Source organism: Enoplosus armatus, chromosome 6 (assembly GCF_043641665.1).
Source record: "Enoplosus armatus isolate fEnoArm2 chromosome 6, fEnoArm2.hap1, whole genome shotgun sequence".
Lineage (NCBI taxonomy): Eukaryota > Metazoa > Chordata > Actinopteri > Centrarchiformes > Enoplosidae > Enoplosus > Enoplosus armatus.
In genome coordinates, this window is record NC_092185.1 from 21273594 (window position 1) to 21285728 (window position 12135).

The following is a 12135-nucleotide window of genomic DNA, read 5'->3' on the forward strand; positions in this document are numbered from 1 at the left end:
CTTCATCAGTATGTATAAGGTTACATGTTTGCAATATTCAATGAATATTAGCACCAAGTTGCTTTATTTTTTAATTTATTGGGAATTAACTGATTACCTGACTTATAATGATGCTAGTGTAAACTGACGGCCACAGCCAATCAGATGACATAATCATATGACACAATCACATTTTCATTCCTTTAATTGGTTTTGTTTCATATTATCTCGGCCAAAAATCAGCTGTTCAACCAGTGGTGTTCCCAAAGGCATGTTCAAACAGTTCCTGGGTCAGGTGCTAATCATGGTGAAGTCCAGTCTGTGTGACCTGCATGGCATGTCCCCCAAAGAGCAGCATGAAGAAGCTTAGGTAAGTCACATGCTGCTAATTAGTTTTTGCATTTTAACTTACTGACTGACCAACTTTCTAATTAATTTTAGAAACGATCAAGCCTAGTTTGACGGCAAATTAATGTGTATATTATCCATCTCTCCTCCAGGAAACTATATCCAGAGCTAAGTCACGGTTTTGTGGATGGGACCATTTCAAGTGTCTTTACCTGGAACAACAGCGGTCGAGAAAGACTGTAATTGTGAAGTGTTGTCAACGTGTGTTGGGATTACATTTGTGAACGGTTGAAATAAAAGAGGAGTAGACTGTACAAAGTGTTTTTAAATGATTAAAAACATTAAAGGCCCCATTAGATTAAACTAACTTGACACTATGAGCAACATATGCATTTATATAATGAGAAAAATGATGAAGGCCAGAAATATTCATATTTCTTTACACTAGTCTTGTAAACATACTGTGTCAAATGTTTTATCACCAAACAAAAGTCAGAGTGCAGTCAGTGGCCACAAGGGAGTCACACAGGTCTTCATCACTGCCAATACATTCATTAAGTAAGTATAATACATTATTGACATTTGTGTTTTATTTTAGCAAAAAAATAACACAAAAACTAACTAAAAAATGCAGGATTTTTTTTCTGGGGGGCCCATGAAAATACCCATATGCTCAAAAAAATGTATAAATATAAATATACATAAAGATATATATAAACAATCTATAAACGTTATATTATTAAGACTCTGCAATAGATAGGGGAGCTGTGTGTTGTGAGCAAAATAGTCCATAAAGGGGCTCCCAAACAACATTTTGCACAGGGCCCCCACAAAGCTAGAGACGGCTGTATTATATGGACAGTTTTCCTGTTGTTTAACTTACAGTTACGATAGCCCGCCCAGCTCAGACATCAATGGTAATATTAGTAATGAATGCTTGTGAAAAAAATCTTTATTGAAAGCATACTGTACACATGTTTCATATCAGCTTGAACGCAGAATTGCTGAACAAATACACAAATATTAGGATTAGATAAGATGAACAAACTGGAGTTTCTTCCAATCATATTTTGACCAAAAGAGGACTGGGAAACAAACAGGTAATGAAGTAACAAAACATACAACAACAGATTTTGTGTATTCAGATACTTTTCAACAAGTACACATAAGAAAGAATATCGCAGAATGTGTCATTTCATTGAATAATCAGGAGCTAAAAACCAGCTGTGATTTGGACCAGGGGAAGGGAACGAAGACAGAAGGAACCATCTTGAATTTGGCCGTTCAGTCAAGTAAGAAATACAAGAAATGAAATGGTACAGAGAAGGAGCATAAACAAAAAGAAAAAATAACATCTAGGCAAAATGTAAAGTCAGAAATGTTCAACTCTGACACATAGTGGCTTTATGTCCAGTATTCCTTTCCACACACATATACACATTTTGGCAGTCACCTTGTATATTTTGTTCATCAGGTCCCATTCTTTTACATTCGAACAGGGCAGCTCCTCCTCTCACATCCAGGAAATGTCACTTCATCCCACAGAATGAGATGTGTGGGCTTAAAGGTTTTTAATAGTTCAGTAGTCCAGTAATTACAGGGGTGTATTTCTTGCGGACAACCACAGTGGCGGCTCCCTTCACGTCCTTCAGCCTGTCAGAGTCAAAGTCCACCAGGAGCTTCCTCACCCCGGTCCGCATGGGCGAGAAGGAGAGCTTGACAGACACCTTCTGGCCTGGAGATATATCACCGCTGAAAAAGAAGAAAAGAGACAGTGCGAGATTTGTTTTATTTCGTTTTTGAGGTCCTGTCGTGGAATGAAAGTGTTGGTCATTTGGAGATTTTCATCTGTTGTCATAGCTACATGAAAAATCCTTAAGAGTCATCCTCAGAGGAGTATGAATGGCAATCAAGCCAATAGTTTATTAATAGTTTACCTAGGTGTTAGACCACAAGACCGACTGATCGAACACTGCTAGTTTTTGGAGACCAAGCTGTCAGTGTCTAGACCTCACTTTTTAAATTCATGTTGGCTGTTCTGATATTGAGACAACCACCAATTTCTCTTCCAGAATGTGTGATACACGCAGTGATGTAAGGACTTGGTATATTGCCTTGTCAATTCTCTACATATGACTCATAGTGAAGGCAGCTGACTCAGTACTTACTTAACATGGACCTCAGTGGCAGACAGTAGGCCTGCCCCCTCCACAGTGAACACACCACCCGTCAGAGGAACTGGTAGAGGATTGGTGAAGGAGATGAAAGCTGTCACTTGTTCCCATACAGCAGCCTTCCCGGGCACCTGGAGGAAGAAGAGACAGCTCTATGTTCTATGGGAGTATACAAGGGTACACAGGACATCACAGTGTCCAATCTCAAAACACAAAGCATCAAAAGGCTTCCACTAGACAGAACTGTGGATTCTGTGGGACGAAAGCCTCTTTTCGACCGAAAAGGTCAGATACTACGGAGCCACAGGAGCTGAACTCAGTAACTTTCTTTTGGGGTTTCACTGCATCTAAAGAACTGTAAAGATTAGGCAAATTAGTCCAAAACACGGATTGAAAAACAACAGTTAACGCTTAAGGAAACAACAACACGAGTCCAGTGGGGAGGAACTAAATTTAGACCCTGGGTCCTTCAGTCAAAATGCAGGTGAGGTTCCTGTGTTCCAAAAATGGTTCCTGGAAAAGTTCCTGTGGTGGAAACTGGCTACAAGAAATCCAAAGACCTCACAGCTGATTGTAAATACAGCCTGGTGTGGTGTTAACACATAAACGTAAACCAGACATGGTCATGACCGGACATTTGAAAAGCTAAAATTATTTTGATCTTAAATATCAAAACAAACTGTGATGATCATTAATTGCACATTTATTTTTCTCCAAGAATGATGTGAGGGATGTTTCTCATGCAGTTAAATCTCATATAAGAAACATCCAACAGCAGCCAGTAGTGTGCGTGCATACTTAAATAATTCACAGTTTCATTCTAATCAGTCCTCTGTCTTTCATTTAGACAGCCCAAAAAAGATCAGAGCTGTGCGACCATGTAAATGCTTTCATTGTCCTCTGGGCGTGCTCAGTGTGTCCCCACCTGTACAAGGAGTTCAGGCATGCTCAGTGGGATGTTGGCCACCGTCATGACGGGTTCGTTGTCCCCTGGAGCCTCTAAGAGCGCTTTCACCCTGATCAGATGATGCTCAGAGACACATCGGACATAGTCGCCATAGCGCAGACGCAGCACTTCCTTGTGGACTGAACACACACACACACACACACACACACACACACACACACACACACACACACAGTATTAAGCAGGAAAATAATCATCATTATACACAAGTTATGCTGAAAAGACACAGCAGCACCTTTGTTTTACAGTGTCTCTGCACCAGAGTGGGTTTACCTCAGCTACTAACCTTTGTGAGCTGGAACAGTCACACTGGTCGTTTGTCTCTGGCACTCCCCCCGATGGAGAGAATTGTAAGTTACAGCCATGGCCAGCATGGTCAGCTGAACGTGAGCGTCTCTGCCTCCTTCATTCTTCACCTGTGGACAGAATTGATTCATCATCACTCGGACCTCGACTCACTGAATTTACAGAAACCAAACAAAATACAAGAAGAAAACACAATCTACACTCATCCATCCACTCAGCCACAGTCTGAGCACGCCATACCTCAACAATGACATCAAAGTCTGTTCCAAATACAGGCTTAGCATGCTTGATTGACAGCTGCAACTGTCCTGGTTCTGTGCTCTCATTGGTTGGCTCTGTGACCCGGCGTCCCGCCTTCTCGTACACCTCTCTCTCCTTCTTGGAGCCTGCGGAGAAGATGTCGGTCCGTGACAACTAATTGTTTGTCACTATGGCTGCTGTACATTTCTGCAATCACTGACCCTGTTCTATCTACTCTGTGCAGAACTTTCCAACAAACCTTCAGGATATTTGTAGAGTTGAGTGACATCTTCTCTGTGGTCGCCGTAAACACTTTTGGTGCTGATGTTCCTCCCCACACTCCCCTGGTCCACTCTGACCTGCAACAATGATGACGATCATCATCATTAAATCTTTTAAACTCTTTTTAACTTGAGAAAATATGAATCTTATTTTAAACCAAATGCTTTATCTCTGCCTTAGAACGGAAATCAAAACAAAAGTCAGTCACCTTCTGCCGTCGACCATCTTGTTGGACGATCCAGTAGATGATGTCCGCATTCACCTCAGCGAATACAAATGGAGCGTCGTACTTTACGTCCAGATTTCCCTCCTTGATGGCCGTCACTGGACACGGACCACAGCAAAACTCACCTGAAGAACAAAAATTCATTGTGTCATGGATTTCTTTCAAGCATTCAAATCTGCATCATTAGATGATTGGCGCAGTGACAAGAAACAAAGCGAGCAAAGAAGGCCAGCAGTGACAGTCCTGAGAACAGTTTACAGTGATGAAAGACAACAATCAACAGGAAGTGGGCGTACATTTTTTTTGTTTTCAAGGTGGATAAGGTGAGAAGTGTCTTGTAGAATATGGAGAGAGATAGAAGAGAGACGTGGATAACAGAGATTAGGTTAAAAATGAGGAATGTACCATCACTCAGTTCTTGAGGGGTGGGGTCCAAAACCTGCCAGCCATCATTTCCTTTGGGGAGATCATCTCTCCTCATCCAGGACTCGACCCAACAGTGGAAGTTCCTGATCATGAGGAGAGGATTTCAATAGATAATGTAATGTCTTCTACTAAATCTTTTTATTTGAAATCTGAAATTTGAAAAAGTGTGTGTGTGTGTGTGTGTGTGTGTGTGTGTGTGTGTGTGTGTGTGTGTGTGTGTGCTCCTACCAGCTACTGTCTTGTCTGTCTCTTCTGTCAAAGCTCTCCAGTCTCTCATTCAGCAGGAAGTCTACGGAGAGGTTTCCATCGACATCGTGGGCTGAGGCGAAGTTGGTGATGAGGCGTGTTGGGATTCCCAGACAGCGCAGCACTGTGAAGGTAACACACATCAGACTGGGACAACTCCTGAAATTCCGGACTTCCTGTAGCTACATATTTAAGGTACAGATATGAGAGTGGTATCAGTCTTCTTATCTAACTCTCCACAAGAAAGCGAATAAGCTTATTTCACAAAATGTTGAACTATTCCTTTAAAGCATGCCTTATACAGTCAGCAGCAACTGACTCCTCCCTTATCTTCAGAACTATTGCACCTTGGCATCCTTGAATCACATGGAGCCCTCACCTGTGCAGGCGACGCCAGCAAACACCCAGCACTGGCCATATTTGACCGCCCCGGCCTTGCTCCACTGTCGGAGGATCGGCACGCTGCCGTTCCATCGATACGGCGCGACCCCGCCAGAGTACGGCTCGTCCCAGCGGCCGGTCAACACACCCCTGTCACCGTTAGAGTTCACCTGGACAGGTGAGGACAACGTGTCGAGGAGGACAACATGTGTGTAGGGTCGCATGTAGGGGTCATTTGTCAATCAAACAGTAAGCAGTAGTGAGGCAGCATCAACAAGTCCTTCCTGGGGTTTCTATTGAAGAAGATTCAGTTTCTATTTAGAGAGTATTTCCTGGGAAAGACTCCAGGTGTTTACCACACTGAGTGAAAAGCTTTCATGAGCTGCACATTGGTAAGTATCACATGTTACCACTGACAGAGAAAACGAAATGCTTAAATGTTTGTTTCTTGTACTGTTGTTAAACTATTGTTTCAGCAGTGAGTAGAAGAGATCCTCACCATCGCAGTGATTATCCTGCTGACATAGACGGGGTCACATCTGAGCTCAGTGTCCATCTCTGAGTTTTTCAGGGCGTCCTTGGAGTGGTCCAAGACTTCAAAACAGATGTCCATCACATGGTCCTCAAACTGAGGGAGAGAGTAACGGGGAGATGGGGAGAAGACGTGAGAGAGGAGCAAAGAAAAGAAAAGCTTGGCTGTTGAACAGGAGAGGCTTCTCAACCTTTTTTAAAACACTGGTCGGTCTGTGTGTGTATCTGTCTGTCTGCCATCTATCTGTTTGTCTTCCTCGCTGTCCTCCCAGCAAGCTGTGAAGGAACAAGCCCTTGTTTGTGTGGTTTGGTTACATTCTGACACCTCCCGTCCAGAAGTTTCCTCCATCCAACAAACAGTTTCCTGATCAGCTGAAGCCCCCGTGTCTCTGCTGTCACACTGCTGTTACAATTCACACAGGCCACCTACAGGCCTGACAGACACAGACGTCTTCAACCCATTCACACAATGGGTGTGTGTGTGTGTGTGTGTTACCTGTCCATAATTCCAGCGAATACTGTTGATGTAATCCCAGGACCCCATGTAAATGACTCCATCTTCATTCATTACATACTCCTGGAGCAGACTCTCATCAGCGAGATACACCACATCATCTGGCACACACACACACACACACACACATCCTCATGTTAATGGAATAATAAACATTAACATTCAACACAGATAAAAATGAACGCAGAAGAAACAGAAGCAGCCAACAAACAGAAACAACAACGTCCATTCAGAACATGAAATCTTTGAGCGTTCGAGGAATTCGAATCAGAAAAAAAGTGACGCTGTTGTTCTGTGAGAAATTCCATCATTTGGTGTTTTGATGATGCCGGAGGAAAATGCTGTCTCAGAGTGACAATGATCGAGTGTCCTGTCATGTGGTTTATGTCTTTGTGATGTGGGGGGGTAGAGACCCCTGTTGATTCACAGAGAAAACACATCCACTTGTTTTTAGTTTCTGCTGAGAGGCAGAATCAAGTCACACGTATGATTGTGACACTGAGCACAAACTAAGGATGTCAGGAGCTGCATGATACAGTTTGAAAGCTGCAGTGTGAGAAGGCTCTCAGTCTGACCTCTTGGAGAAAGCAGAGAGTGTTTTACCTTTGCACCACGGGTTAAAGAGCAGGTGGAACATATTGTTGTTGGCCCTCTCTACGATGTGTCCGTCTGGTGACATCATCAACACAGCCAGACGGTACTGGCCAATGATGGCGTCCGCTGGACTGTGCAGAGTCAGCAGCATTTCATCCTGCGCTCCCTGCTGGTTAAACCACCACTTGTCTCCGGCTCCACGCTCCCTCTGAACCCTGATCACCACCTCGTCTCTCTTACCTGAAGAAACATAAAAAAGTTTATATCATTTATCAAGTGGATTGTTGTACCATCAACAGGCCCATGCCCACAGTATCTTCCAAGTCAGGCTGGACTCACCAAGGTGCAGGACTAGTTCCAGGTGGTGTTTGGGGGGCAAAGAGTCGGAGCACTGCAAAGTTATAGAGAAGGGCTGACCCCTGCGGACAATCAGGCGCTCCCGATCAATCTCCCTGGTGCGGTGAGCCAAGTTGTTGTCATGACTTCTCAGATCCACATCAAGAATCAAACCTGACCAACAGAGACAGAAGTTTAACAATCAGTCTGCAGTCAACTCTGTCTGTGATTGGCTGGTGATGGAAGAGTTTCACTGAAATTCAGTGCTACATTTACTCAAGTAGTGTACTTAAGTGCAAATTCAACGTACTTACTTGAGTATTTCCATTTTATGCAGCTTTATACTTCTACTCCACTACAGCACCAATTACAATTTTACAACTTTTCACAATTTTGTAGATGAAACCCCCCAACAGTAAATAAAGTAGTTACAGTCAGCACAACCTTAAACATCTACAGCAGTAAAATGCAACATACACGTTAATGCAGCAGTAATAATAATCCCAAAACATCATATATGATGGCAAAACACTAAAAAGGACCATTTTTCTGCAGAATGAGTACTTTTACTTTTGATACATTAAGTACATTTTGCTGATAATACTCTCACACGTTTACTCAAATAAAGGATCTGAGGATTCTACCACTGCTGAAGTTGTGACCTCACTCACAGTTGAGAGAGTTGCATTGTGGTCACAAGCTGAACTTGATGATCAAGTTGCCTCAATACACGTTCTCTTTAAAGGAACAGTTCAACGTTTTGGGAAATACACTTATTCTTGCCAGGAGTTAGATAAGAAGATTAATGCAACTCTGTACAGTAAATATGAAGCTACAGCCAGGAGACAGTTAGCTTAGCTTAGCATAAAGACTGGAAAGAGGCGGAATCAGCTAGCAAATACAAAATACATGGTACAGTGTTTTTCACAAGAACTGAGAAAGAGAAAACGCACTCCTATAGGTCTGATCTGTAAATGTAAGCCCTGCTGTTGTATTTCATTTGATAAAGAGATAAAAGGAGCTCAGTATGTATTATGAAGTATGAAGAAGGCTCTGGCGAAAGGCTATTTTTCACATTGCCTCTTCTTGTGCTGTAAGAACAATAGGCAGTCCCTCTGTGGCTTCATATACACCGTTCAGACGTGAGACATCTTCACATCTAACTCCCTGCAAGAAAGTGAATAAGTGTATTTCCAAAAATGTCCAACTTTTCCTTTAAATTAAATGTAACGCATTTGCAAAATTTGTGAAACTAAATGTGTGTTTGAACCATAAATGTAGTTCACTCAATGAACTGTAGCATAACTGTGGTATATCCAGGCTGCCAAAGAAATTTCAATTTAAATTCTGGTTGTTGTTTTTTTTAAATGTAGCCTCGTTTGCCCAGCCTGATCCCTGTCCTAGCTTGGCCCAAGATTGTATTGGTTGCAGGAATTAGGATGGGTCATCTCACACCCAAGTGTGGAGTCATACATCAGCACATTTTTCACACACATCATAATCTCCCATCAGGTTTGGAAGATGGACTACAGTGAGAGAGGGAGCAAGATATGTAGACAATAAGCATGAAACAATTAGACAATTAGATAGATAGATAGATAGATAGATAGATAGATAGATAGATAGATAGATAGATAGATAGATAGATAGAGAAATCACTTACCCTTGTGGTTGGCCATCACAGATCTTCTTCCCGTTAAAGTCTATTAAAATGTTGCTCCGAGTGTCCTCAAATGTCTTTACACTCTTCTTTCCATGCTCAGTGTCCATCACAGTCCTGTATTTATACAGCAAGACGAGCCCTCCCACCCCTCTGACACACACTCACCCCGAAACACTCACTCACTCACTCCACCTCACCTCCCTCTGTGACCTCCTCTGCGGGTGTATGCATGTGTGTGTGTGTGTGTGTGTGTGTGTGTGTTTGCGGTGTATGAGTGATAGTGTAAAGTGAGTTTCTCATCCCCTCTGAGACACTGGGGTCTTTGTTGCTGTATACGTTGAAGTGGGTGAATGTGTGGCAAAGACCTTGTAAAGCGCTTTGGAGAAAAACGCTACATAAATGCAGCCATTTACCATTTATGTGTATGTGATATTTGTATGGTGTTATATCAAGACTCCTGGCTTTTGAGAGTTGTCAAAACATGTCTCTTCATCTTCATCGCTGTCTCAATCATGTTTTTAGCTGTACGTTTGAATGAGGTCAAACGAAAGGTGTATAATACCTATTTCATTCACAAATGATTATGACTTCTTACTACAATGTTTTATTTGTTTTCTTTAGTTATAGGCGCCATACTAGTTCTGTTAGGTTCGGAGAATTGACAGTCACTATGAACATTAGTCTGAGCCTCCTCTTATTTCACCATTTAGTTCCACTTCATTTATTCATTCATCCATTCATTCAAATAAACCACTGAACAAATCTGATCTTAAAATCAATTTTTAGCTAGTGGCTCTAAGGATGTCGATGTCGGTCTGTCGGTCAGTCGGTCAGTCGGTCAGTCGGTCAGTCCATCACTTCAGTGGTCTCATTTCAAGCTTTGAAAAACATGTGACTAAATAGCCAGTAGTTCAATTATTACACACACACACACACACACACACACACACACACACACACACACACACACACACACACACACACATTATTCGTCTCAATAGCTGTAGCAGAGTTTGAGATTGTAATTCAGTTGTAATTCAGTTGTAATTCAGTTTAAAATCAATTTTTAGCTAGTGGCTCTAAGGATGTCGATGTCGGTCTGTCGGTCAGTCGGTCAGTCGGTCAGTTGGTCAGTCCATCACTTCAGTGGTACAGACTGAAATATCTCAACAACATTTGGATGGAATGGCACAAATTTGGTCCAGACATTCATGGCGACCAAACGATAACTCTTAATGACTGCTGGCCACTAGAACGGCTGTAGACTCTTAGTCTTGTTAAGAGATATTTCACATTGTCTCATCATAAAGATGAAGTCTAATGAGCCAGACGTCCCACCCAGCCTTGACAGGAAGGTGACCTGTGAGTCAAGAAGGTTATCTTTGTGTCAAAGAGTGTAGGAGTAGGACCAAAAGAATGGTTGCAGTCCTCATGTCTCATTTCAAGCTTTGAAAAACATGTGACTAAATAGCCAGTAGTTCAATTATTACACACACACAAACACACACACACTCACACACACACACACACACATTATTCGTCTCAATAGCTGTAGCAGAGTTTGAGATTGTAATTCAGTTGTTCACATTTTACAACAGAGTAAAACAGCACTACAGTAAGTGCATATAACTGTGACACATAGTAATTATTTTACATGCACCAGCAAGTCAGTTTCTATATTTGCTGGGACCCTACCTCACCTCCCAGTTCTCTCAAAAGATTCTGCAATCGCCTACCCACAACAGATGGATTCATGAGATACTGCAGTGCATTAGGCTTGAGAGGATCAGGTTCTCCCTGAGAGGTTCCCTGCAGACCTTCCATAAACCTGGCAACCCTTTAGAACATATTGTTATTATTATTATATTAGATTACAATTTCATTTTTCCTTAATCATTTTTTTTCTCCTGTGACTGTGAGTCCTGGGTAGGAAGGTGGGATTTACAGGAATGGGTGGGAGTGGGCTGGGGTGGGGTTTATAATAACCACTGCTAACACTGCTGCCAATTGTGTATGTTATTAATTTCTTTAATTTTGTTTTTTCTGCAAAAACCATTAAAAAAAATATTCTGCAATTCCAGTACTTAAACTGGCTTTCTGTCAAAGCTGTTGCAAATGCATTGCACAATATCTTCAGTTTTGGTATTATCAGAAGAGCATCGCATGCAGCTGGTGCCCCTTTTTATTTTTTTCCGCTCCTAACCCTCAGACAGCCTGAGCCCACTACTGATATCTATTAATTATTTGGTTTAATTACATAGATTTTGGCTAACGTGAGGCACTTTCATATTATTATTACGTGCCAACTCGGTTATATTGGAGCTTTCAGAAGGTGAAGTCATAATTATGACTTGGATGTTGACTTTAATGCCTAAAAAAATAACGAGCCGTGTGCTAAAGCATGACCATGCAGACCAGATAGACCATCTGGAGAACTTACCTCATCGTGTTACATATCTATGCCCACAGATAGCTGGTGATGGCAGCTGTATTGCATTGGCTCAGAGCAGGAAAGATAATGAGGTCTGTAACAGACTGAACACACACAATGAACACAGTGCAGAAAACAGCACAGATGATAGACACTAGCATCCAGTCCACTCATAAACAGACATTAAGTAGCCTGGAGAATTGCCACTACTGTGCTATAATGATGACGTACACACTGACATGAGGTGTTTTATTTGCACACACTTTCACTGGCACCCATAAAGTGATGTACCATATACATCCCCCTGTTAGTGACTGAGCATGCCTCCTTGTGCTCACAACGCCAGTAGAAACTCCTCCTGATACATACCCATGACTGATCCGAATGTGACATTATTAACCTGAAGAGCAAACATCTTTCAGTTAATATTTGCCTTCGAGAGATTGCATCTGCCTGACTGGAGAACAGTGTTTGTATCAGTGATGCTGAGC

The 12135-nt window shown here is 42.1% G+C and overlaps 1 protein-coding gene across 1 annotated transcript; it reads right to left on the minus strand.

The window, feature by feature from the left end:
• Nucleotides 1–1898: 1898 nt before the first annotated feature.
• On the minus strand, nucleotides 1899–9229 carry LOC139286322 (protein-glutamine gamma-glutamyltransferase 2-like). Its single transcript, XM_070907069.1, has 15 exons — nucleotides 9214–9229; nucleotides 7554–7724; nucleotides 7224–7454; nucleotides 6603–6721; nucleotides 6075–6203; nucleotides 5574–5745; nucleotides 5177–5318; nucleotides 4928–5031; nucleotides 4505–4647; nucleotides 4274–4373; nucleotides 4015–4160; nucleotides 3755–3884; nucleotides 3427–3587; nucleotides 2496–2632; nucleotides 1899–2079 (listed from the first exon to the last, which is right to left on the minus strand). Exons 1-15 carry the CDS (start codon nucleotides 9227–9229, stop codon nucleotides 1899–1901), a joined length of 2082 nt encoding a protein of 693 aa, XP_070763170.1.
• Nucleotides 9230–12135: the final 2906 nt, after the last annotated feature.

Excerpts from the sequence above, each read along its gene's own strand:
- LOC139286322 (XM_070907069.1), bottom strand. Across the intron at positions 3,885-4,014 it reads ACTTTGATGTCATTGTTGAG|GTGAAGAATGAAGGAGGCAG; the intron begins GTATGGCGTGCT and ends TTCTGTCCACAG. Across the intron at positions 3,588-3,754 it reads GACTGTTCCAGCTCACAAAG|TCCACAAGGAAGTGCTGCGT; the intron begins GTTAGTAGCTGA and ends GTGTGTGTTCAG.